Genomic DNA, 27,422 nt, shown 5'->3' with positions numbered 1-27,422 from the left:
AATTTGTTTGTGCATATTTTGTAAGTTACTTGTTTCATCAGGTGATGAGATAAATACAGATTTTAAAAAAAAGAGAGAACACATGGTCTATTATTTACACCTAACATATAACTGCAACATTGTTTTTACAAAAAAGACTTGAAAGGACTTGAAATTCAAAGTTTCGGACTTGGGACTTGACTTGAAAGTTGTCTGTCTTGACTTACGACTTGACTCTGACTTGCTTGACTTTACTTGAGACTTGACTTGTGACTTGAGGATAAAGACTTGAGACTTACTTGAGACTTGCAAAACAATGAATTTGTATTGTCAAGGCTCCCAAATATGCTATGTCATTTCGTATATTAGATGGGAATCTGTGAGGACTGAGTAGGAACAAAGGCCCACCAACCAATACTAACAAGATCTAAGTTGTCACATATAATATAATTTGTTTTCTTGTAGTTAGTTTTAACTATAGGATCAGATCAGTGATATTTTGATTAAATCTAAAATGTTTATCATAGATGATCATCTTTAAATTATTTTCCCCAAGTCTTGGCAATGAGAGAACGTGAAAAATAATTGTTCTAAATTGCATGCATCATAAACTATTTCAGTTTATTCTTTTTTCAAAAAGCTTTTCTTCAAACTAGAACTTAACTACTGTTAAGATTGTTTGTAGCGTTGGGTCTCATCACCAGTGACGCCTCACTCAGAGGGTTAACTTGACTTTTGACATGATTCTTATTACAAAGGCCACTAGAGGGCGTTTACAGCACACGAGTCTAATCATGTTTCAGATAACATTGTAGAATCCTGCCAATATAACATTTAAGTATAAATAAATTATTATTAATAAAAACATATTTAATGTTAATTATAATACACTCATACACTGGCACACATCAATTTACATAACAGAGGGGGAGATACTTTGTCTCTTGTCTTGTAGTCATGAAACATACATATATATGTACATATATGTACATATATGTATATGTGTTCGTGTGTGTGTGTGTGTGTGTGCGTGTGTGTGTGTGTGTGTGTGTGTGTAATTTGCTCATCTACACGCCAAACATAAAAAAGGATTGAAGGATTTAATGTTAAACATTAGTCCTCAAGAGAGAAAGTCGATTTCACTATGAAATGGCCATCCCACTTCTGCGTTTATGTACACTGTAGTCGGCCCGGGTGTGGCTTAAAAAAAATGTTGGTCTGTGTCCAAAGTGCCCGGTGTTCGTTATAAAGTGACCGTGACAGTCTGCAAGTTAGAGACTCAGACATGTCCAACGCGAAGGCAGCTGCCGTCATCGGGCTGGGAGTGGGTGCAATGCTTATCACACAAGGTGGAGATCCGCTGGGCTCTGTGGGCAGCTGGTACCCGATATGGAGCGAAATGGGCTTACGCGGTGCCCCAGCCCGGGCCTTCTTTTGCTTCTCCGTCGGTGTTCTTTTCTTCGCTATAGGCTGGCTGTACCGGCAGCTCTTCAGTCCTCTGGAACTGCTCAGGTCGCCCGAAGACGTGGGATACGTCGAGGAGGACGGTCGCACCAAAGCGCAGGCAGCCAACGACGCCAGGCGCAGGAGGAAAATCGGGGAGCTCCCACCGGTTTACCCAAACGGCTGGTACCGAGTCCTGGACTCACACATGCTGCAGAGGGGCGAGGTCAAAAGTGTGTCTATTCTAGGTACGATGCATAGTGGTGGTTGGATCACTGCTCTTAACAGGGAATAACAGAAGAAACACAGTTACGTTACAGTATATGGTGTGCAAATGCTAAGTAAAAGAAACAAAAAGCACCAGCAGTTGTAATTAGCAAAAAATAAATAAATCAGATGCTGGTATACGGGCAGGCTGACTAGACAACGTGTTTATTAACAGAGTTGCAGCAAGTTAAAGAGTCATTTAAAGCTGTAAACTTAAAATTAGGCTATATATGTGTTCAATAAAAGTTTGGGGGATATTAAATGTGTGCTAGCAGCTTACTTTGGAAATTGGACAATGATGTAATGACCCTTCGTGACTGTTAAAGTTTAACTCAAAGTTTGATTGAGTGATTAGACTGAGCTTTGTAGGCTTATATGTAGGCTTATTTTTACAGGTGTTTATTCGGCTATGCATGCCTTTCAACAATATCAGAAATTCCATCTGCAGGGCTTTTCCACATAATTTATGGCTGACATAATTTTAATAATGGATAGTTGTTAATGGTTAGTTATTTTTTGTCAAAACTGCATTTTTGAATGAGTAAACAAATTGCTGGTTGTTTTCTGGGTGCATGGTGAAAGTGTGGGGTACAGTATGGGGTAAAGTATAAATGCACCAAATTCAGTTTGCCCCCATCATGAGGGATAAGCTGAATTTCTTTTCAAGCAGTCAGGTAAGTGTTACAAGTGCCCGACACAGAATTATTTAAACTTTCATTCTCAGGTGTGTAAAAGAATAAGTGTGATACTTATTGAAGCACAGCAAGTAACATTATTGTCAGACCTTTTAGTTGTTTGCCACCTTTCCAGCAACCCAGATGTTTGCTATCTCATCCAGGTAGGACTGTTGCCAAGACAGACGAAACAAGCTCACATTACAATATTTTTGGAATTCAGGGAATGTAAAAGCATTTCAACACGTTGGCCAGGCCTTTGTTAAGAAAACGGTTGTGCATTATGGTGCTTAGTAACATTTTTTCTTTTACACAAAGGTTCAAGCTTCACCTGCATGTTTGGTTTGAAGGCGCCTTGGAGACACAGTGTTGCCATTACTGATGTTAATTACTTCACGGCAACATTAGTGCTTTGAAATAAGAGCTAGTTTCTTCATTAATTAATGCGTTAATAATTTTCTTGATTAGAGAATTAGAGAAGAAAACTTTAATGAATGCACATTTTCTAGAGCCTTAGGTTTGTTTTATAATTGTTTTTTATCATTCTGGTAACTTGCAAGAACTCTTCATTTGAATATCTAGTGTTTATTCTTTTTCTAATCCAACACTTGTTTATTATTACATCACATTTTATTATTAAGATCTGTCTTTAATGATAAGGTTTGATGTGTGAGCACTAGCTGACCCCTTTGATCTCCTGCATCAGGTTTTTCTGTGATCAACAACAAGACGGTCTCATCACTGATGGCCTAAAGTTTATGTGTATTGATTCAACCGCTGTTGTGTTTCACTTACAGATTTGTGCTTCTCATGTTGATATGTGGTGGGACTGTTTGATCTCTTCAGAGAGTTTCTTTGAGTTTGAGTTCAAAAGGGTTTCAAAGAGCCTGTCGGGCTTTTTAGGTTTCTGTCACATAGCTTTCAGTAAATGACAAACAAACAGTGTATGAGAGGATTTCACACCTGGAAAAGATATCCACCGGTAAAAAGTGAGACTTGCTCTTGTGGATTCAGCTCACAGTTGTAAATAACAGTCATCTTTTCATCAATTGCTCTTTAAGTGAGTTACACAAGTTAGCAACATACTGTAATCCTGTGTTCCTGCCCTGTCTGCAACACCCTTCATAAAGGAAAAGCAAACATCATCGAACAACAGTTGAGTTAGGCTGTTGTGCTACAAAAGTCTCCACCAACTGACTTCACCAAATACAACCTTTCACGTCAGTATACATTTTATTGGATCTTACAATCAGAGTTAGCAAAGCAATCTACTGGTCTTCACATCAAGGTGGAGCTGTAGTTTATTAATGCAATCTTCATTAATGTTCGTGGAGACCTTTTCATTTGTTTGTTCGTTCTGTATTTATAGAACGACTCATTTACTAGATCATTGCATTTTTAGATTTGTATGAGGGTTTGGCATTGTAGAAATACACCATGCTCAAGGGCTAGGTATGTCCCAGGCCTGCGTGAGTGTGAAGGCAGGCGGACTGAGATGAACAAAAGAAAGCTATTTATTAAAGGCTGATGGCAGGATTGAACAAATGCAAAACACAGAGTACAAAGGAAACTGAAAACTACAACAACTTGAAACCTAAACGTGGAAACACACTAAGGCCAAGAAAACAATGAAGCTAGGAAACAAAGAGGGAGGAATAAAGCTGGAATCTCATATTTAAATGAGATTCAGATTTATTTCTCCCTCTAGAAACTAGAAAGTAAAAAAAAAAAATCAGCACCATAACAAAGCCACGTTATAGCAGCTACTATTTTCATTTCACGCCAATTTGAAACACCACCTGATATCAACCACCACAGACATTTTATACATTCCAATGCTGTCTGCTGTGATTTAACTAATCCCCTTACATCTGTTATATTTATCCTTTGTAAACATGTTTTATCAGAAGAGAGTGTCGCCTCTAGTTGAACTGCACCCAAAAGTGAACTGACATCATAGTTTCTATGACTGGCACTCTGTATATGTTTATGGGACTAGTAACTAAAAGGGATACCATAACACCAATATCAGAAATGATCAAACACGTTGTGACTGTGCAATTATTTTTTAACCCTGTCCATAACAGAGAATCACGTTACAAACTACAAGATGCATTTCCATCGCATTAGCTTGTATTGCTAGAATACTTAAATCCCAAGTCAATTTGCTGAACCAACTTAAATGCATTGCATTGCTAAAAAGATCATTAGAATTAATCCAGGTAAAGCACAAATTTGAAAAAGTTGTTGCACAAAAACAAAACGAAAATAACTGAGTTGAATGGCATTCCTTCAAAAAAGGGAATGAACTTTTATGTTTCACTGGAAAATACATGAAAACAATCATGACAGTTGAAAATAAAAATAAAACATTTTAAACTGTATAGTATAGTAAAAAAAGGCAATATTTTTAAAAACAGTATTTTGAAAACATTTTGTTTTGAAAACATACATTGAAAGCTCACATGTCATAAGGAGCTCCATATTTTGATATTTGAATGATATAACTATAGCTTCAGATATGCTGATTCCCTAAAGCTGCCTTGAGGTTTATTTTGAAAATATTTCATTTCATTTGATTAACTGGGTGCCTTTATTTCGAAAAACAAACAACAACAACCAACACTATCTGGTACATTTAAATCATCTTTAAAAAACAAAAACACATTTTTTTCATGTCTATAACATAAGAAAAAGAAGCAATTGCAAGGTTGCAAGGTTTGCAAACATAAAGATATCAAAAAGCTGGAGGTAACGAGTGAAAGAGGCTTTGAAGAGAATTTGGAAAGTATATATGCTAAAAAAAGATAAGCAATTGAAAGGTTTTGTAGCTAAAAGTTTTCTCAAGTAGATGCATGTTGACTGATTGGTTTTTCTACACGTTGGGAATCTTACTGTGAGTACAAGTGTGGCAGGTTATTAGACCTCCTACACACTGCAAGTGTGATGCAGAGCAGTGGTTGCCAATTTGAGAAGTTGCCAGAAACCCACCAGGGTGTGTCAGCATGTTGGAAAACATAATAAGAAGCATACAGATTGTTTTTCTCTAGATAACATACACATTTCTCTACCCATAATTCACACTGGATATATTTTATTTTTCTAACTTCTCTTTTCCGCTTTCTTCCTCACTATATCTTCTAGGTTCAGTTCTCCCTGTAGCCCCTGACATTTTACTCCCCCAAATTCTTTTGACCCAAAAAAAGATTGGCACCCATTCAGGATCTGCATCCTGCTGTGTCTCCCTCCTAACTTTTCTCTGCAGTAATGCATTCACATATTAAATTCTGCTGAGTGTGTCTTTTCCCCCGTGCAGTTCTCTGTAGTGTCGTTAAATTCTGCTCTCCCAACAGTCTGGGGGCAGCAGTGCAGTGCTGTGTCACCCTTCATCTGGATTATTTGGTGTCTCAGATTCTTTTAGTACCCTGACTAATCACTAGTAGAGCTTGCTCAGCTGTCACTCTATACTACAGTTGCTCAGCTTGCACCAACCTGAGTGCTGTCTGAGCACGACAGATCGAAAGCTCAGCTAAAAATCCAGCAAAGACAGTAGGAAGAGATCTTCTGATCTTGTGTCAATTTAGACATGCACCACAGGAAGCACTTTCCAAGAAGACCTCCACTAGGAACGCCATTTGACCATAATAGGTGTGCACCGTTCCATTTAAAATTTTGTGCCGCAGTAATTCTGATGCAACTGCATTTGATTTTGTTTCAACAAACAAAATAAAGCTCATCAGAATCATTTCAAAGATCATACAAATCTTCTATGGGTGGCATTAATTGTTAATGGAATAATTTAAGAAACACAAAGTTGTGCATTATAAAATGTAAAATCTGGCATAATAATTACTAATTCTGTGTATGGGTTGGGTTGTTTCTTGGAAAATTTGTGTGTTTCTTCGTTAATAAGTGCTGTCTATAATTAGCTATATTGCTCCAAGTAGGGCACTAAGGAACATACTAAGAAGCGGGGAAAAGGGAATATGCTGCAAAGAATGCACGTTTGTTTTTCCTTTCTCTTGAACTGTACAATAAATATGCAAACACTGGTCTGGTTTGGATAAAACTGTACAAAAACTACAGTTTGCACAGTACTGTTATCCACTATGGCCCATTAGTGACAGTTCACAAACCCAGTATTAAAACCTTTCTCTGCTTATAATCATAGGTGAGCAGGTGGCAGTGTTTCGGGGCCACGATGGAAAGGCCTATGTGGTGGATGCCTACTGCCCTCACCTGGGTGCCAACCTTGCTGTGGGTGGACGGGTGTTTGGGAACTGCATCGAGTGTCCATTTCATGGATGGCAGTTTCAGGGGGATAATGGTGTATGTGTGAAGATTCCCTATGCAGAAAAAGGTATTATAATATTGTTATGTCACAGTTCTAAGTAACCTTGAATGTTTGGATAATATGCTCGCTAAGAAACAAAAATCACTATTTTAGAAAACCTACATAAAGAAAGCAAGTTACTGAACATTTCATTGCGATTTGTAATGAGAAGACATTTAAAGCCTTCATAAATATTAGGTCCAAATCTGAAACTGATGGCAGTTTAATCTTCAGATGTGCATGAATATGCTTAGCCAATGGCTTAAAATATTATATAAACTTAGAAGTAAACAGACCAGGGTCAGATGTTATTGGTCAGTTATTAGTTATTGGATTGGATTGGTTATGATTATTGGTTATTGGATGTTATTGGTCAGATGTTAACTGACATGGGTGTAGGGCTGCTCGATTATGGCAAAAATGATAATCACGATTATTTTCACTGAAATTGAGATCACGATTATTTGACGATATTTATTTCGTCCGCCAGAGCTTATATTATTTTTTTACATGCTGTAGTGCCATTTGTGGGAGCATTTCAAGTTGCTATACATCAATACAACTGTTATAGCCCATATTTTAAAAATGTGTATGCATTAAGTCCATAGTAACTACATTAATTGCAAAAAAGTGCAATAAACTACAAAAAAATTGAAAATCGTTTTTGTTTTTACATATATTTCTACTTGGAGAAATTTAAGAGGTTTATCCCTCAAAACTTTAAATACAAAAAAGTTGCAAAAAATAGTTTACAACAACAGGAAATTTATTTTGAGTGTCTTCATAGTTTTATTTTTGGAGATACAGCAATTTTTATATACTGCAGGAAAAACAAAAAAACAATCCTATGATGCAAATTTGCAAAGAATGTGCATGTGCATCAAAATAAACTATTTCCAGCAGTGCAATTCGAGTTCTAAGGCCTACAAGTAAAAAACTACATTTTCCGCAAAAACGACGTCACTTGCGATAGTTCGCGTTGGCGTCTTGTTCAATGTGGGAAGTTCATGATCGGATCGTCAAAGCGTGTTTCTGGAATATTATGTTTTTGTTCCTGCAAGCTCTTTTTATGCAATTTTTGCAAAGCTATATGTGGAAGGAAACCGTGACCGAGGACAAGCTGATGGCATAAGAAGTACGTACAACTCCTCTGGTTTCATATGGAAAAAAATTTATTGTGCTAGCTTAGCGTTCAGGTTCTACAGGGATTTAAAAATAGTTACACAAAATGAGCATGCTGCTCTGACCGGCTTTAAAGGTTTAACAATAACAATGTATTGAATAATGACTTTAAAAAATAATATAAAATAGTGTGCAAATACTGATAACAGCGCAAATGTTTGCAATATAAGAAATAAATGAAAAATGTGAACTTTGCAGTGTTGCTCTGTGGTGCAGCTACGACACCATAGCAAAGTTTACACACTGTGTCTACTTGATCCACGTCTGACTCCGCGAAGCCATAATGTTTCCACACCACTTAAGTTTTTTTTTTACCTCTCTTTTCAACCAACGGCAGTCCACTCCTCTCCAAATAACTTCTGCTTAGCTTTCCGAGCTTCCCTCGGGTCCTCTTAATTGTTGTGACGCGTGTTCGAAATGCAGAGCAGTGCGCTTGATTTGCCACATGGAGCAGCGCGAGAGTAAAGCATGAGGGAGGGGCTAATAATCGGCTCAGTCATTTTTAATGATCGTTGAAAGCCCAGATCGTAATCGTGATTAAAATTCGATTAATTGAGCAGCCCTACATGGGTGTACAGAATAGAGTAAATCCTGATTAACCCTCTACTGCATAGCGTTGCCCTGAGGCAACAAACCACATTTACATGCCTTACGGTGGCCCTTCAAAAAAAAAAAAAAACTTTTTTTTTTCAAACAATGCTACCAGGCACATCTCTTTCCAAGAAAATGATGAGTTGAAGGAGGTGTGACTTTGATTTGGGGGGGTAGGGCCCCTTTCTGCAAGCTGCACTACATGAGAGACATCTCCATTAGGAGGCAAGATAAAGATCATTATTTTACATGTTTATAGTGAAATAAATGTATATTAAAATATACTTGTATGTGCATGAATATGTTAAGAAGCATATTTGATTGTTTGTTCTACTTTTTTAAATCTATTTATACTGTAAAACTGTTCATTTTCATTCGTTGCCTCAAGGCAACACTGCGCAGTTAGCCCAATTTTTTTCAGGCAATATAATGCATTTGGATATGTGTGTAGAGATGTGTTTGTGTGCATTTATATGATCATAGTCAATGTTTTTTACTTTACAATCTACTCATAATTACAGGACATGGATGTAAAAACTTTTTATGCAAGGAAACCAAGGGAATGTGCACTTTCTGTCCTCAGAAAGTGAGGACAGTGAGCTTTCAGGGAGTGACAGTGAAGTAGAGGAGTGGATCCCTGAATGAGGTTTGAGGGACACTTAGGAGCTCAGGGGTCAGTGGTCAGTTGGTAAAGTAACTGTCTGTGTGTGTGTTAGTGCCCACATAGTAAGCAGGTCTGGCCAGGATCTGGTATCAAGCCGGCACTTTGAGTAATCTGGGAGAGTAGAAAAGCGCTACATAAAAATCAGTCCATTCACTATCTGAACAGAGTTTCGGCATGTTACTTTTGCACTGTTTTGCATGTTCTGGCACATGTTGTTATTGCATGGCTTGATTAAGGTACACATTATGCTGACATCTGGGGCCAGAGCTGAAACCGTTCTGGGCCAGCACAGGGCCAGCAGTGTGTCTACAACTGGCCCGTGGCTGCACATCACCTACAGATGGCCCACATACCGCAATGAATAACGGCCCTTTGGTGGCCCAGATCAGGTTTGCCAGAGGTAATCCACACATGGGCCAGCACAGAACGACCAGGGTGTCTGAAACTGGCCTTGTGCTGGCCCATGTGTGGGCCACCTCTGGCAAACTAGGTCTGGGCCACCAAAGGGCCGTCATTCTTTGCGGTATGTGGGCCATGTGTAAGCATATTGTGTGGGCCTGATCCCTGCCATACCAATATTGCTGTGTGGGTGTCAGTGTGTGTGGTCATGTATTACTTATTGTTGTGGGGACACAAATTTGTTTACACACTCATATTGTGAGGTCTCGCCTACTTTATGGGGACAAATTGCAAGGTAAATCATTCAATTTTAGGGTGAAGGCTTGAGTCAGGGTTAGGGTAAGGTTCAGGCAGGGACTTGTGATGGGTAGAGTCAGGATAAGTGTCCAGGAAATTAATGTAAGTTAATGTAACGTCCCCAAAAGTGATGGAAACACAACGTGTGTGCGCGCGCGCACGTGCATGGGGTTAGGGTCAAATGTTGGATGTATTTTGGTGTTTTATTGTTTTGTGAAATGTTTACATTGTTTATTTATGTGTTCATCCTTGTTGTACTAATACAACTTATTATAGAATAACTTGGCATTTTACTACCTTTGTTGCACAGTGTTGCCTTGAAGCAACAAACTAATATCTGTTTAGGGGGGGGCAGGGTGTCAAATTTTATGATTGATATATTATTAGGGATCCTAAAGCTCCCCCAAAATAGGGAGAAATATTTTTTTCCCCCAAAATTAAAAAGTCATGCAGTAGAGGGTTAAAGGGGTTGTGATTTAGTCTGGGGTTTCATTTGTCCATCAGTGCCTGATTTTGCCAGCGCGCGCAGCTGGCCCAGCTGTGAGGTCAACAAGCAAATCTTGGTTTGGTTTCACTGTGATGGAGAAGGACCTCAGTGGATCGTCCCTGAGCAGCCGGAGATCACAAATGATGAGTGGGTCTATCGGGGGAGAACTGAGCATTTTATTAATGCTCATATACAGGTATGGTTCATACATCTGAGTGGAAATGTATGGAAACTTGTATCTTCTCTTGTATCTTCTCTGTTTGTCACCTATTAGAGATAGGTGACAAAAAGATATAAAGATATTAAAAATATAATGACATAATGTTTTTCAGTGGCAGAAGCAAGCTTCCATAAGGAATTCCAAGTCACTCTATAAATAAAATGTATGTTGTGACAAAAAACTAATCTATCTTCTAATGATTTGTATGTCAGTAGTGTACACTGTCTTTAGGGTAGTGTTTCTATATCCATCCGTACATCAGTTACCTTCAATTTAGCATCAGTTTCCTTTTCATGGTCACTCCTCACACACTGCAATGAACCATGCATTGTTGATATTTATTCAGATTGGTTCTGATCAGAAGCAAAGCTACAAGCTTTTCATCTCCCTAAAACAACACTTGTGCTAATACTAAGATATCTCTAGAGTATACTAAGGTGTCACGATCCTGGGTCTTATGACCCAGCGTTTTGGGTTTTAGTTCATTTTGATGTTTATAGTGTATGTTTAAGCTCATTAGGTTTTCTATGTTCATTTGCTTATTATATTCCCCTTGTGTTTTCAACCCTTGTGTTAAGTCTCCCTTATCCTTTATGTGTTTCACGTCTGTTTCTTATGTTGTTAAGTTCATGTAGTCATGTCAGTGTTTCATTGTTTCCTATTTTATTTTGAAAGAGGTCCTGTGCTTCTGTGTTTTGTTTTACTCTTCCCCTGTGGCGTCATTATGTCTACTGTGCCTTTCTGTCCCATGTTTCACGTCTCTATGGCTGTGTCCCAATTCAGGGTCTGCACGCTTGAAGTACGCGCACTACGCGTACTACGTACAGTGCGTACTATAAGTACGAGTAGTGCGGAAGTGAGAGGCTTGTGAAATGGGACGGTCTGGCCTTCGTTGCGCTGTTCAGGTTGCCTAGCAACCATGATACTAACCGCAAGAAACGCAAGATAGTATGACATAAATGAAGGAGAAAAAATGTTTTGTTGGTGATTCATTTTTGTCATGACATAACTTTGATTAGTTGAGTATCTGAGGCTGAGACCACGGGACTGTAAAACATGATTGTTGGGCTTCATTTCTGTACTGAACAGTCAGTTCAAGAGTAGTTAGTAAATAACAATTAGCTCTTGTTGTTCATGAGACTAAAGTCATCTCACTGTGGTAATGTAAATATAATATGACCAATATTATAGTATTGTCACATTATTATGATATATATATATATATATATATATATATATATATATATATATATATATATATATATATATATATATATATATATATATATATGTAGAGGCTGAAAGTACAAACATCACTAATGTCACATAACTTTGCCGACATGTGGGCAACAGCAATGTTTTAATGTTCTTCGTTATTAAACATTCGCACATAAATAAGTGACGTCATATTGAGTACTTACTATTGACAGTTCACTCTTAGGCCGCTCCCTTCTGCCGTATTTTGCGGCAAAATTATCCACACCCACCGCCGCGCTATGAATTGTGGGATATATGGGACCACGACGCGTGCACCGGACCACACTTGATATTTGGGGAAATCGACGGCGCATTTGAAGTATGCATTTGAAGTACACTTCGAATTGGGACAGCCGTCATTGCGTGGCGGTGACGTAATCACACTTAAAATGCGTACTTCAAGCGTGCAGACCCTGAATTGGGACACAGCCGTTGTTCTGTCTCCACAGTCGGCTAAGTTTACATGTTTTGAGTTCAGTCAGTGTGTTTCCTTTTTTACTTTTACAGTCTGTCCTATGTTAATGTTTCTAGTTTTGCTTCCCTTGTCTCATCCTGCGTAATTACTCCCAGCTGTGCTCTGCTCCTGTGGCTCATTAATTAAGCCCTGTGTTTTGTCAGTGTTACGTACTCCATCATAGTTGTGTTAGTCGCCCTGTGTTTTCATGTATGATTTAGTTGTAGTTTTCTCAATTTCTATTTGTTCTTTGTTTCCTTTCCAAGCCTGCAATAAAGCAGTGTTTTGAGTTCATTTTTGTCTCAGTGAGTTTTGCATTTGGGTCCTTCTCTTGCCTGCACACAGCCAAAACATAACAGTTTCATTTAATTCTAGTTTTGTTTTGCATATTTTGTTCAATGTTTCCTGATCTTGGTGGGACGCGTAGGCTTCTTCTAGTGATTTGATGTTTTTTTCTAATTCCTGAATATTTTTGTTTTCTTCTTTCTTTTTGTGTGATGAGAAAGAAATTATTTTACCTCTCATCACAGCTTTCCCTGCTTCCCATAGAACAGAAGCAGATATTCCGGGAGTGTCATTAAAGTCTAAATATGAAGTCCATTCCTTTTTAAAGTATTTAATAAAGTCTTCATCTTTAAGTAGTGATATATTAAATCTCCAGTTTTTACTTGGCGTAGTATTATTCTTGTGCATTAGTGTTAAAGATACAGGAGCATGATCGCTGACAGCTATAGGATGAATCTCAGTGTCTGAAATGTCACACAGCAGTGAGCTGCTGACCAAAAAATAATCCAGACGAGAGTAAGAGTGATGAACATGCGAGAAAAAAGTATATTCCTTACTGGTGGGGTGAAGAGAGCGCCATGCATCGCAAAGACCAAAGTCGTTCATATACTGTTTGATTATATTTGTGGACTGCCAATTACGCTGAGTTCCTGTTGTGTTGAGCCTATCCATTTCTTCATTTAGTCCAAGGTTGAGGTCACCGCCAAGAATGAGTGTGCAATCAAGGTGTTCAGAGAGTGCACTAAAAAAACCGTGGAAGAATGAGGGTTCATCAACATTTGGACCATATATACTAACAATACATAGTTTTTTATTCAATATTGATAGTTTAATAATTAGAAATCTACCCTCTGGATCTATAACTGTATCGAGTACTGTAAAATTAACATTTTTATGTATTAAAATTGCTACTCCCCGTTGTCTAGAATTATAACCGGCTGCAAACACGTTAGGAAACTCAGGTGTTTTAAGTTCATTTAAACCTGTGACAGGTTTGTGAGTTTCTTGTAATAAAACAACATCTGCCTGTAGTTTTTTAAGCTGGTTAAATATTTTTAACCTCTTTCCTCTGGTGCCAGCTCCATTTACATTCCATGTGACAAACCTCAGCATGCCCTTAATTGTGCGTGTATGTCTAATGATGTATGCTGGGTGTTTCGTTTAGACAGGTGGAGAGAATATGGAAACATCCCTTGTTTGTAAATAGAAAGAGAAAAAGAAGTGTGGTGAGAGACTCCATAAGTCTGACTATGTGTGTGAATATTCACTAATATGAACAAGCGTGGCTTGCTTATGTGTCCTGCAAGTCTGTGCGTGCTGTGAGGCTGTTGTGAATGTGCTGCCGTTGAGCTGATGTGTTTGCGTGATCGTGTTGTGAAAATATGGAGAAATAGAGGGTGTTGTTTGTAGGTGAGTGGGGAAGTAGGTGACCACAGCAGTGAAAGACAAGAGAAAGAAAGAAACCACATGAACTGTGAGCGACAACAAAAAAAAAGAAACGAAACGGAAACATTCCAATTAAAGCAATGACGGAGGGTGACGGTGTTATATCTGCTATGACATCATATTGATATTACTAGCTTAAACTCATAAAGGAGAGAGTGTGAATGAATAAGAAAAGAGTGTAGCGGGTTCTTATCTGGAGTGCAGTTAATATAACCACGGTGTGGTGCCGAGGTCGCGGTAAAGCTGTCCGTCCACGTAGAGCCGGTCCACAGCGATGACAGCACGGGAGCCTTTCTGGATGAAGCTACGTCGAACTGGGAACAGGACCTTGCGTCGTTCCAGGATCTCTTTGGGGAACTGGTCGTTCACGCTGAAGTCCGTTCCTTTCAGCTCTCTGCCGCGACTCTTCACCTGTTCCTTCTGTTTGAATTGACTGAATTTGGCCACAATAGGCCGTGGTCTCCCGGTCCGCGACCGCGCGCCCCCCAAGCGATGTACTCTATCGAAGTCGATGTTCTTTACGGTGTCCTCCGGCAGCTTCAGGTGGATTTTAATGAAGTTTTTCACCGTTGCCTCTGCGTCCTCTCCGGCAGTTTCTGGAATACCAGAAAACACAAGATTATCTCTCATGCTACGGGCTTGTAGATCGATAACGGACTCTTTTATTTTTTTATTTTCAATGTTTAGCTGGGTCACGTTATCGGTGAGAGATTTAACCGACTCCCGTAGCGTGGCATTTTCAGCGGCAAGCGTTTCCACCTGCTGCTGGCTGAATTCCAGGGATTCTCTCAGAGATTTAAATTCCCGGTGTAAAATCTCCACCAGGGACAGCCTCGCATCGAAACTGGACAATCGCTTGTCGATTGACTCCAGGATTTCTGCGATGTCTTTGCCGGCAGGCGATGTTGTACCGGGGGAGTCTGCCTGGCGACTTCTCTTCGATGACGGCGTCTCGATTTTGGCCGGGGAAGATGCACTCTGGGCCTTATGCATTACTAAATCTTGAAAACAGCGGTCGATGTAATCTTGGAGAGCGTCTAAACTCTCCCCGTTGTCCTCCAGGGTGTTAGAGATGATAAAACAGATGTTGTTAGTTATATGACAATTGATTAGTATATTTGGTAATACTGAAGCTTGGAAAACCTTTGTTAAACTCTATGCTAACATTTGCTTTTTCTCCGCCAAAATCTCCGGCGTCTGACGTCACCTACAACATCACTTCCGTCACTTACCGTTCCCTTCCGTCCTCTGGTTTTGCTTCCCTTGTCTCATCCTGCGTAATTACTCCCAGCTGTGCTCTCCTCCTGTGGCTCATTATTTAAGCCCTGTGTAGGGTGTATACCTCACCCCTGACGTCGTTGCCCACCTCTCAATTTTAAATACACTTAGTCATTGAGGGTTAGCAGGAGGGACTATGCGCTTACCTGCTGCTCCTTGGCAGGTAGCTCCATGCCCTCCTGGGTTTTAATTGCACCTTAGAACACATATGCATCAACACTACAATGAGCGGGTGGAGGGAGGTTTGGAGTCTTCTCCCACCCCCATTCTCTGCGGCCTGCTGGAGCGGGAGGGCTAGTAGGAGGAGTTGGCCGTCCGACTGCGGTCTGGGGTGTGGGGCCTCCCTGCTGCTGCGGAGTCGGGGTGGTCTGCCTCTCCCCACCGCAGGGAAAAGGGTAACACCACCTGGGTCTGGGTGCAATTCCCCCCTCCAGGGGCAAGGGTACCTAGACCCGGTTTGTAGAGTACGCTTGGGGAGTGTGATTGTGTGTACAGCGTCTCTTTATGTCTGTCTCCACGTTGGTTGAGTGTGGAGTGAGTGCATATGAGAGCATGAGGGTGGGAATGGATGTTTGTGTCTGTGTGTGCCTGTATGTCTGTGTCTATATGTCAGGTTGGGTATCAGACGCCACCTCTCTGGGGACACCTCAGGCCCTCCAAGGTTTGGAGGCCTATCTCCACCCACCACCACTTCCCCTGCCGGTGGCGGACTCCCTCAGGTGTCGGTGTGTTGGTGGTTCTTTGTGTCTGGGGGTGGGCGTCCGGGTGCACACCGGCTCACTCCTTGGCGGCCGCTTGTCGGGGCCTGGGGCCTGGGGCTCGCTCGGGCCCCTTTGGAGGTGGGGTGCCCCCGGCCTCTCGGCCTAGGGCTCGGTCACTCAGGCGCAGCTGGGGGCCGGCGGAGCTCACGGGCGCGTCACTGCAACTCCCCCTGACTTCTGCTCCGCGGCTGCTGGGCGAGCCCTCATCTGGGACTCTCCTCAGCTCTTACTGGGACAGTGGCGCGGCTGCCCCTCTGTTGGTCTTCCATGGTCTCTTGTGTTCTGGGGGCCTCTGGATGTCTGGAGTTTTGATCTCCTCCATACCTGCTTCACACCCTGGAGGACGGGGCTGTGGCCCCCCCACACTCCCTAGCAGATCATTACATGGAGAAACCTTTGGAATGCAAGCATGCTGATCCACACAGGTATGCACACATGGGTATTCACAGACGCGGACTAAAGCTTTCTTGGCTGCTGCCTCAAAGCACACTGTGCGCTGTCTATCTTGCGTGCTGCACAATATCGTTTATTACTTAGTAAATACTGATATCTATGACTAGCTAGTTTATTGTGATGGTGCTTTGTTTTCTCTATTATTATGTTGCTCTTTGTTGTTTGCTGTCTCCTCTGTTTGTTTTTGTTTGTTTGTTTGTTTGTTTGTTTTTCTCCATACAGGTGACCCAGGAGTTTTTTTTTTTTCTCTCTCTTCCCCCCCCTTCTCACCGTCTCTTCTCCCCTTTGGTTTTCTTTCTTTCTCTCCCCCTCTCTCTCTCATTCATTCCCCCTGTCCTATTTATTAAAAAAAAAAAAAAAAAAAAAATGACAAAGGATGAACTGAAGCTCTGCCATCACGTAATGTCGCATACTGCTGTTTCTGATGTCATTTAGAAAAAAAAAAAAAAAAAAAAAAAAAATTTAAGCCCTGTGTTTTGTCAGTGTTACGTACTCCATCATAGCTGTGTTAGTCGCCCTGTGTTTTCATGTATGATTTAGTTGTAGTTTTCTCAATTTCTATTTGTTCTTTTTTTCCTTTCCAAGCCTGCAATAAAGCAGTGTTTTGAGTTCATTTTTGTCTCAGTGAGTTTTGCATTTGGGTCCTTCTCTTGCCTGCACACAGCCAAAACATAACAGCAAGGCATTTATGCATTTCATGCAGTATAGTCAATACATGTTCTTTCTTGCAATCTTTGAATATATTTAAGGGACTTTACATGTATCTTAGAAATCAACAGACAGAAACAATATACCACATGCTACCATTTTATTTTTTTTGCTAATAACTAGTTGTCTTCTCTTCTGTGTAGGAGATTCCAGAAAATGCAGCGGACATAGCTCACTTGTCGCACCTTCACACTCCAAGCATGCTCAGTGGAGCAGATCTACGTTACACCAATAGCAAAATCTGGGAATTTGTGCAACATGACTGGAAGGTAAACTGGAAACACTAAACTAAATTTGATGTTCCCGTTATCCACTAAGGTGAATATGTTCGCTGTTATACCTGCAACTTTTGATTTTGACACTGTTTTTCACTGTGTGTCTTGAAGGTTGACTGGAAACCAGAGTCAGAGCCTAACAAGCATTGTTCTCAGATGTTTGTGAAACATGCACTTAGAGTGTTTGGATGCCACTGGCCTCTTCTGGATGTTTCTGTTGTGGCGAGACAGGTACAGTACACCAGGAATGCCATTTTTTAAACAATTCCCTATGATTGATTGTACATTAAACTGGCACAAATCACTGGTCTTGTCTATAAATTTTATTCAAACTAGATATAACCAAAATAAATCATGCTAGATCTGTAAGCGTCCTTTTAAATTGGATGAGAAGTACATTTCAACAATAAACATTATGTTTCACAGTGCAGTAACAGTACAGTTTGCTGTCGGCATTGTAACAAAACCGGGTTTGACAAAGCTTCCTGTAATCTCTAATGTCGAACATCACTGGCCTGATCAGCCTGAGAAAAATGGTCGTTTTTGCTTAAGCAAAAAACACAGCACAGTGTGACTTTTTGCCTTGCTGCGTGAGTAAAAAAATGATATGCAAGTGTAGCCTGAAACCACTAATTTCCCTAGGTTAACCACAAGGCTGCAGAAGGAGCTGGATCATTTACACGCAACACAAATGTTGGAAGCAGGATATGTTTACTGTGGCCAGCAGTGGGAGATCGGCAGCAATATAATATGAGAGGCAGGCATTATTGAGCTTAACCATGCATGTAAATGTGTTTTTCAAGCATTAATTTCTCATGAACAGACTGATGCTTTTTTGGCATTTAATTATCTGGAAATAAGGCTTGATGTTAAATGATGCAAAATACATTTTTACTACAGTAACTGCTAGTGAATCTGACTAAATGAATGAACCCTAAGTGTATAGATATGCTTATCAGGAAAAGTTGAAAACTTTAAATTGTGCTAATATTACATGTTTATCTTTCAGGTTGGCCCAGGAATAGTATTTCTGCTGTTTGACCAAACTTTCTTGGGCCGGGGTGTAATCATGCATTGTGTGACTCCTGTGGAGCCTCTGTTGCAGTGTGTCACTCACACCATTTTCTATCAGTCTAATATCCCACCTGTGGTGCCCAAGTTCATCCTCAAAGTGGAGTGCATTCAGGTGCAGTACCATTATCTTTTATGATAACTATAACACAGGCTTGTTTACATATAATTTATGCTGCCATCATTTGACCCTTATCTATCTATCTGATAAATGGATTGGCTCTTATATGGCACTTTTCTGTTGTACTTGAGAACTCATTGAGGCTCATTTGCCCTTTAACACAAGCACTTGTTTCTATGTCAAAGTTCTTTCTATCTTACATTCATACTCCAATGAACACATCAGGAATAACATAGTGTTACGGCCCTAGCTGGGCCTCCTGATACTGCCCTTGTGTGGGCGTGGTGTTTTTCTCCGCCTCCTCCTCTTTTGCTCCACCCCCCGTCTCTCTCTTGCTCTTCTCTCTCCCCAGGACACAGCTGCTGCTCATTGGACTCATTTACCACCTGGGCCCAGTCAGCAATCACCTCTCGGAGGTCATATAAGCTGGGGATGAGCTGTGAGCAGGGTGTGGGGTGTTCTCTGGTGTCTCTGCGTTGTGTGTGGTTAGCCTGCTCAAAGTGTGGAGTTGTGGAAACAGCATAGCTGCTTTGCGTGAGTAGTGTGGGCTTGTGGGCCTTGGCAGCAGTAAAGCCAGCTGCTGATAGTGACAGGGTGAGCTTGTGGGCCCCTGGAAGTACCTCCTCGTGGTGTGGAGTTTTTGTTTGGTTGTTGTGTTCTTTGTTGTTGCAACCCTTTTTCTCTTTTTCCAAGTGTTATTGGTAAAACGGCGTTGCCGGCTCTTTCTGTTAAGATGATCTATAATAAAGACTATTTTATTTACTGAAAACACTGGTCTGTTTTCCTTTCATTCTGTTCTGGACTCATTTGTTACTGGTCCCCTCACTCACATGCCTAGACCCTTTCGGGGGGAACGTAACAAAGTGGGGGCTTGTCCGGGATGTGACTGGAAGGAACAGCAATTGAGTTTTAGTGAGTTGTTTGCCGGTGGCTTGTTTAGTTGTATGGTATCTGCTGCGCTCTCTCTCCAGTTAGCAAAGGGGAGTGTCTAGCTGAGCGTAAGCTCCTCCTTCAGGCACTCATTTTTTATTTTTCCTTTATTATTTTCGGAGTAATCCCGGGTGGGGATTAGTTCCCTGTCGGGGGTAGGCTTGTCAGTGCTTTGTGCACTTGACGCTTAGCCTTTAAAGTTGCCTCGAGCCTGGTACACTCCAGAAGCTAACTAGGCTAAGATTTTAGTAGGCAGGTCTGGGGAGAGGGTTGGCGGTATTTTTATTTATTGGTTAACCTGTGGCCACGCTTTTCCCGCCTGTTTCTCATTTGTGTATTGGAGGTGGTGCTTCTTTGTTGTTATTGTTAGCCTCAGGTAGTTTTTGTTTTAGAGTCAATGGCTACCTTTGATATTGCAGTGTTTAAGGGTGAGCGTGGTGCAGCGTCTCAGCCCGTTCTGCAGGCGCCAGCTCAAGCTGTAGGTCCATTGGTGTCGACACCTGTTGATCAGGGGCTGCCTGAGAACAAACCCATGACAGTGCCTCGCTTCGAACCCCTCTCCATTGAATCAAGTGAAGGCTCGAAGCTGGATGCTAAGCTCCGTGTCCGTCTGGCTCGTCTCCAGCTAGAGAAGGAGCAGCGTGAGAGAGAGTTCCAGCTGAAAAGGGAGCTAGAGCTTAGGCGTTTGGACGCGGAACTGGCTAGGGCTAGGGAGGTCGAATTGAGGAAGGTGGAGGTGGAGGCAGAGACAGCTGTGAGGTTGCGACAGCTGGAACTCCGGCAGGTTTCCCTTCCTCCGACCGCCTCCATTCGTCAGGCAGACATCCCGTTTGACGTAGGGAAAAACAGTCGTCTGGTTCCGATGTTCCGTGACACTGAGGTCGACAGCTACTTCGAGTCGTTTGAACGAATAGCCACGGCCTTGCACTGGCCACGGGATTCATGGGCCATTTTGCTCCAATGTAAGCTGGCGGGTAAGGCTCAAGAAGTTTGTTCCTCGTTGTCAGCTGAGGACAGCTTGGACTATGACAAGCTGAAAAGGGCTATCCTGCTGGCCTATGAGCTGGTCCCAGAAGCCTATAGGCAGCGTTTCCGGGGGTTGAGAAGAGGTCAGGGTCAGTCCTATCTTGATTTCGCCAGGGAAAAAGGTGTTCTTTTCGATCGGTGGTGTGCGGCCTGCAAAGCCACTGACCTGGCTTCGATCCGGGAACTAATGCTCATAGAGGAATTTAAGAACTGCATTGCTGAGCGCATCGCGGTATATATTAATGAACAGAAGGTTTCCTCGCTACAGCAGGCTGCGACGCTGGCTGATGAGTTCGCGCTCGTCCATAAAACCAGTGTCAGTAGGTATGACCGGCGCGATGCCCCAGTGAAGGTTAGTGATGTGCCAGCTACACAGTACCGAAAGGGTGAGGTACTTGTGTCCCATTCCAGTGTGAAACGAAAGTGTTTTTTTTGTTTAAAGTCTGGCCATTTAATAGCAAATTGTGGAGCCTACAAACAGAAACAGTCAGTCTTGAGAGTTAGGAGTGTGCCAGCTAACAAAGCCGATACAGGCGTGGTTTCAAGAGCCAAAACAAAGCTCTGTTTCTTCTGCCACAAACCTGGCCACCTGGTTGCTCACTGTTTGAAAGCAAACTCAAAGCAAAATCGATCTGCTTTCAAAAGAGTGAACTGTGGTTCACAAACCGACAAAGTTGCCAGTCCTAGGCAACAGTTGGAGCATAATTGCTCAGTGGTGTCATTTGGTCACTGTCAGAGATCAACTAATTGTAATCTGCCACCTGATGACGGTCTCTCGGGTCCAGATGACCTACAGTGTGATAGATTGTGTGTGACACAACCATTTCAACCTGCACCTCTGGCTAACCAGCATGCCTTTTGCCATGACCTAGCGAAGAAGCGTCAGAGAAGTGTTGCTGTAAGGCCTTCTAGCTGCCTGATGGGTTCTCCATATGTGATGGCTCAAAAAACATTTGGCTGTCATTTGGGACACTATGTTGAGGGACTTGAGCCAACCCCGTGCAGTGTTTTCAACCCATCAAAAAGGTCTTGGCAGATTCGGCAGGGTATGCCTAACCGTTATTATGGTGGATGGTAGGTGATATGTTTAAAAGCTGGGTAGGACGTTCTATGACAAACCACTGGTTTGTAATTATGGGAGGGGGTGTTACGGCCCTAGCTGGGCCTCCTGATACTGCCCTTGTGTGGGCGTGGTGTTTTTCTCCGCCTCCTCCTCTTTTGCTCCACCCCCCGTCTCTCTCTTGCTCTTCTCTCTCCCCAGGACACAGCTGCTGCTCATTGGACTCATTTACCACCTGGGCCCAGTCAGCAATCACCTCTCGGAGGTCATATAAGCTGGGGATGAGCTGTGAGCAGGGTGTGGGGTGTTCTCTGGTGTCTCTGCGTTGTGTGTGGTTAGCCTGCTCAAAGTGTGGAGTTGTGGAAACAGCATAGCTGCTTTGCGTGAGTAGTGTGGGCTTGTGGGCCTTGGCAGCAGTAAAGCCAGCTGCTGATAGTGACAGGGTGAGCTTGTGGGCCCCTGGAAGTACCTCCTCGTGGTGTGGAGTTTTTGTTTGGTTGTTGTGTTCTTTGTTGTTGCAACCCTTTTTCTCTTTTTCCAAGTGTTATTGGTAAAACGGCGTTGCCGGCTCTTTCTGTTAAGATGATCTATAATAAAGACTATTTTATTTACTGAAAACACTGGTCTGTTTTCCTTTCATTCTGTTCTGGACTCATTTGTTACTGGTCCCCTCACTCACATGCCTAGACCCTTTCGGGGGGAACGTAACACATAGGTTTTAGCATTTTACTTTGGCAGGCAGACTGGAGCAACCAGGGATTCAACCACCAACCTTACAAATAGTAGATGAACTGCTCTAACTCACTAAGTTTAAGGCAGTATCATATAATGGCTTTTGCTGAAAGGCAAGCAAAGAAGATGATCCCCTCCCCCAAAATAGACACAAAACAAAACAGATCCAACACTGTTCCACTAACATGACAGATTGGAGCTGATTAAAACATATAGGATTTTTAATGATTTTGTCCTGGATGACTTTTATTATCTTCTATATCTTGCTGCACTGAGCCTTAATATCTTCAACTTTCCTCTACGTCACACATGTTAGCCAAAGTGATAAGAGACAACTTACCTGCACTTTGATTGCTTAGTAGCAAATGTTCCCTCTTGTTTTCACATGTGTGTGGACATGTGTATAATAATGTATAAGAACTAATAACTGATCTCACATCAGTGAAATGCAGCTCCTATCTCAGCTTCCCCAGCTGCAGTCTTTGATACTGGGTTACAAATCCCCCTGTGAAAATGACAGAAACTATATTTAAGTTGAGCTTCCAGAGACAGTAGGTACTTTTGGCCAAAAGATGGCAGTAACTTACAGGATGGATGCAAACAAGGAACGATTCTTTATAGGACCAAATACTAAATTGTAAGGTGAGAGATCGCTTTCCTTTTAGTTCACTTTTATTGTCCATTTTCTAGATTTCACTTGGCAAGCACTGCTTGCCTTGCATGCCCCACTTACTCTCATCTAACACCCATAGTTTGTTCAAACAAGGGTTTCCCCCCCATCTTTTAGTCAATGGGTGGGCTATTATTCACTGGTTTGTTCCATCACATTTAAACTTTTGTTGTTTATCTTTCATTTCATATATCAAAACTGCAATTTATTGCTATTTATTAGTGAGATATACCCCAGTGCTGCTCTAACTTGGAGAGATCACTGTGCACATTAACCTCCCACTCTGCCTTTGATTAAATTCAGCCTCCACATTATCACGAGAAGTAACACCACAGTCACGGATAAGGTGTGAATAATCCTCATTAAACCTGATAATTAGCTTGGTGATAAAGACACATAGTTGCACTTTAACAAGAAATAATAGTAGGCTCAAAATACTTTGGGAAAAGTTGTCTGGTTCTTAAAATGTCTAGACTTGTCCTCCATTAAGATTTTCTAAAAATATTCAGACAAAATACTTTGATTAGCTAGATACATAGTTTAATTAAAAACAAACACAAGATAAAGGAAGATGATTGCACAGTTTCATGTTCCAAGCTTATGTTTTTAGATTAAATTTTTTTTTCTCCACTTGGTATTGACAGCAGTGGAAGGGCGTTCTCACTGAAATGTCAGCAGCTGACGGAGTTACTATGGAGTGACATTTAATGAGCAGCACTTCACAAAGAAACCCCTGCTGATAAAGTATTGTAATTTAATGCAAAAAGACACCAGTATAGTTTTCATTATTTAATTCTTGTTATACTTCAGTGAAAATCTGTTCCTTTACAAATTGTATTCAGCTGGGCTGCTTCATTATCATCAAGGACAAGTTGGATATTGTTAAAAATAAAAATGTTTGAAGTAGGCTTAAAACTTTTACTGTATAAAAATCTTATAATTATGTTTGATATTTAGTGCTGTCCCGTGACTCTCTCTTGTTTTTGTTTTGTCTTCAGTTTGAGCGTGATGTGATGATCTGGAACAATAAGAAGTATGTCTCCAAGCCTCTTCTTGTAAAGGAAGATTCAGCCATCCAAAAACACAGGCGCTGGTTCAGTCAGTTCTACAGTGAGAACAGCCCACGGCTGCAGTACCAGCGTGACAAGTTGGACTTTTGACCTCCCCGAACCACAAGAGGAGATTTAAGCAGAGATTATCAGGTCAGAGTACATTAATCTGACGCTTTGGACGAAGGCGTTCACCAATCATTTGTATTTGTTGCTGATGAAAAGGGGAGCCAAGAAGCCTGGCAAGTTTAAGCAATTTAGATATGCATTTTTTTGTAAAGGACTCAAACCTTGTCTTGTTAAAGACCTCTTTTTGGGGTATTTTTGATGTGTGTAATTTTACTTTCCAGCCTTATAAAATGCCTGAAGTGCCACTGAGATTTCACAAACATCTAAACAACCAATACCCTGACACCAGAAATCCCCTATTGACTGTTTGATTGTCAAAACTGTTTTACTCTGCACCAGGCCAACTATCTATAACATAAACTGTGAAACATATACATAGATATCCCAATATTTGCTCTTGACTAAGGGACTTTCTCTATTTTGTTGTTTTTTAGTCTGCCTGTAGTTTGAGATCATAGGAAAGGCTTCCTTCTTCTGCCTCAGAATGCAGTTATTACTTCTTCTCCCCTGTTATGCTCTTATGCCTCACACTGTAAATTTACATCTTTAATGTGTACTCAACCTTGGCTGTGTTTGACCTGCAGGTGTAAGAGCAGGCGTGTTTGTTTTTTAAATGATTTCTCAGGTTACTCAGCAGCCAGCTGACAACAGTCTCTTTGTTTCAGTGGTGTGACACGACAACTTAAAAGGACCATGCAACAATTTTTAAGTCTTATTTTATTTTATTTTATTTTATTTTTCAACCAAGAGGAAGCCTCTGAAGTTGGAGACGAAGGCAATGCAATGTGTCAACAACTGCAATACCTCTAGTGGCCACTTGAGGCTGGCTCCAAACATAATTCAATCCCTACAGACTCCTGTGTTGAAACCTTGTTTACAGCCTGATTAAAAAAAAAAAAAAAGGTTTCTGCCTTTATTTTGTAGCACTTTAAGGTGTGTGCATTACACCTGTGTTGTCCATAGAAGCAACTTGCTAACCAACCTTGCTAGCATTAGCATTAATCTGAACTATCAGAGGTTCGATGAGATGACTCGAATTAGCTAAGGTGAAGCCAGGTAGACATCTAGCAGTTATGGTCACCTGTGTTCGCATAACATTAAGCCTCAGAACAAAAATATTTGCACCCTCCATACAGTTGTCATTAAGATGAATATTTGATAGAGACCAAAATAAAATTTAGCAACAGGCCAAAAGTATGTGTCATAAATCCAGGCATTTTAGCTTCAATGTCTATGGGAATCTATTTATTTTTGGAGCTCAGAATTGCAGGTTTTTACATTTTGTTCTACATTTCTTTGTCTTGGAAGCTGCTGCTTGAAAACAAATCAGCTTTTGGTCTGTGTGCTATTTCCCTTCAAAACAACACTACTTGCTCTGGCTACATATTTGCACAGTTTTCCAAGGTACTGCTTATCCTGCTTAGTAGGACCCATGTCATCATCTGCTTGTTGGTTGTATGGCTACAAATGATTCTTTATGACTCCAGTTTTGTGAAATATTATGTCATTCATATGATGACTTGGTTCCCATAAACATCTGAGAAAACCTTACACCTACTAAATGCTCGTGCCAGAACTGCTGCTTGTTGTTTATTCCTGGACAGTTAGCATGCAGTCATTTTTTTCAGTGAGAGAGAAGAGGACAACAAACAGCTGTTAGACAAACACACGGAGGTGAAATGGAGCTCTGCAAGCAGCTCTGACCTTTTCCACCTACATGTGCTCATGTGATTCTTTGTTGATATGCAAATCATGATTATAGCAGGCATTGAAATATTCATTGTTTTTTTTTAAGAAAATAATTGTTCATATATATAATGCATTGCAAATGATGAAGTGATCATATCGGTGTGATTTGATAATTGCAATTTATAATGCACTGTCACAAATGCTTGCTGCTGCACATTTGTTTTAATGTGATAAGACACTGATGCTCAATTAAATTTAGGATATTTTTTAAGATTGTGAAAGCAGATAGCTCTAATACATAGAATGCTAATATTTATACTTATATTATATTATTATTATTATATTATATAGAATATTACACTTGGGTGTTTAATTAATCTGGGCATATGTTCCCAATGTAATCACTGATGACTGCAGTACTGTGAGGAGTCTTTACTACACACTATGGTGTTTAACTGTATAAAGGTTATAATAATGTCTTATTGCATTTGCCGATGTGGCTTTCTGCACTTTTAATTTCTGTTGGATTGCATTAGATGAGAGAAGACACATTTCAAAGCAAACAAGCAGCAATGTTAAAGCACAATAGTTGTTAAAATATCAGATAAACTGCTTCCTACCTTCTCAGTTTTAACATGTGCTTTGTGCCTGTCTAATCTGCAGATGTGATGTTTGTATAAATATGAAGAATAAATCTGTCCCTTATGCTCTAATGTGCTTACTCATGCATTTGTGAACCGGCAAAAGCTTTCAGTTGCAGTGAATATGTTAGTATGTTAAATTGAGCATAATGCTGAAATGTTCACTGTTCTTCTTGGCCAGTGGCACTTCTCTGAGGTGCACATTATTTCTTAGCACTCCTTATCTGCGAATGTACTTTTCTTATCTCAGTTAGAGGTGGGAAAACTGTGTTGCTCTCCTTATACTAAAGCATTACATCAGTAATTGGCCCGCTTAGTGCAGGAAGAAAGTAGACTTGCCATAGTCGACTTTGTGCTAGAGCTGTGTTGCCTGTATTAAAATCTTATTAATGAAGGATGGCTGAAGCAAAAGTGTTTGACACTGAGGAGGAAGGTGTTATTACACTGGAAGTAGATCAACAGTCATCTACAGAGGAAGCTTATTTCAGAGAAGTATACAAATCCAACGGAGAAAAAACAGAAGATGTAAGCGACTCAGTGATAAAGCCTCTGCTTGGGTACAAACATCAGGACAGCAGTGACAAGAATCACAAAGCAGGCGCACAAACAGCGACAGATGGGACTGACCAAAAGACATCTGTTCCACAAGAGCTGGAATTGGCTGGCAGGGATCAGCCAGGCTGCAGTGAAAGTGTCAGGAGTTTGTGCAGTGACAGCAGTCGGCACGAGTGCCCCATCTGCAGCGAGCTGTTCGACTCGCGCGGCGATCACAGTGTCACCTTACTCAACTGCAACCACAAAATATGTCACCGCTGTACAGATGCCATCATGAGCCGGGCCAAGGACACCAG

At 41.1% G+C, this 27,422-nt stretch overlaps 2 protein-coding genes across 2 annotated transcripts; one reads left to right on the top strand and one right to left on the bottom strand.

The window, feature by feature from the left end:
* Positions 1 to 920: 920 nt before the first annotated feature.
* On the top strand, positions 921 to 26,622 carry LOC146665769 (cholesterol 7-desaturase nvd). The gene is made up of 7 exons (XM_085413525.1): positions 921 to 1,670; positions 6,535 to 6,723; positions 10,334 to 10,512; positions 17,322 to 17,447; positions 17,565 to 17,684; positions 18,463 to 18,639; positions 24,062 to 26,622. The coding sequence occupies exons 1-7, from the start codon at positions 1,265 to 1,267 to the stop codon at positions 24,221 to 24,223; spliced, it is 1,359 nt and encodes a 452-aa protein (XP_085269651.1). The 5' UTR covers positions 921 to 1,264; the 3' UTR covers positions 24,224 to 26,622.
* Positions 14,183 to 15,159, bottom strand: LOC146665770 (uncharacterized). The gene is made up of 2 exons (XM_085411483.1): positions 14,890 to 15,159; positions 14,183 to 14,574 (listed from the first exon to the last, which is right to left on the bottom strand). The coding sequence occupies exons 1-2, from the start codon at positions 14,969 to 14,971 to the stop codon at positions 14,183 to 14,185; spliced, it is 474 nt and encodes a 157-aa protein (XP_085267609.1). The 5' UTR covers positions 14,972 to 15,159.
* Positions 26,623 to 27,422: the final 800 nt, after the last annotated feature.

Source organism: Rhamphochromis longiceps, linkage group LG7 (genome assembly GCF_057381845.1).
Source record: "Rhamphochromis longiceps isolate RC_006_pf linkage group LG7, R_longiceps_female_GT1.1, whole genome shotgun sequence".
NCBI classification, from domain to species: Eukaryota; Metazoa; Chordata; class Actinopteri; order Cichliformes; family Cichlidae; genus Rhamphochromis; species Rhamphochromis longiceps.
This window is presented reverse-complemented; position numbering and strand designations above follow the sequence as displayed.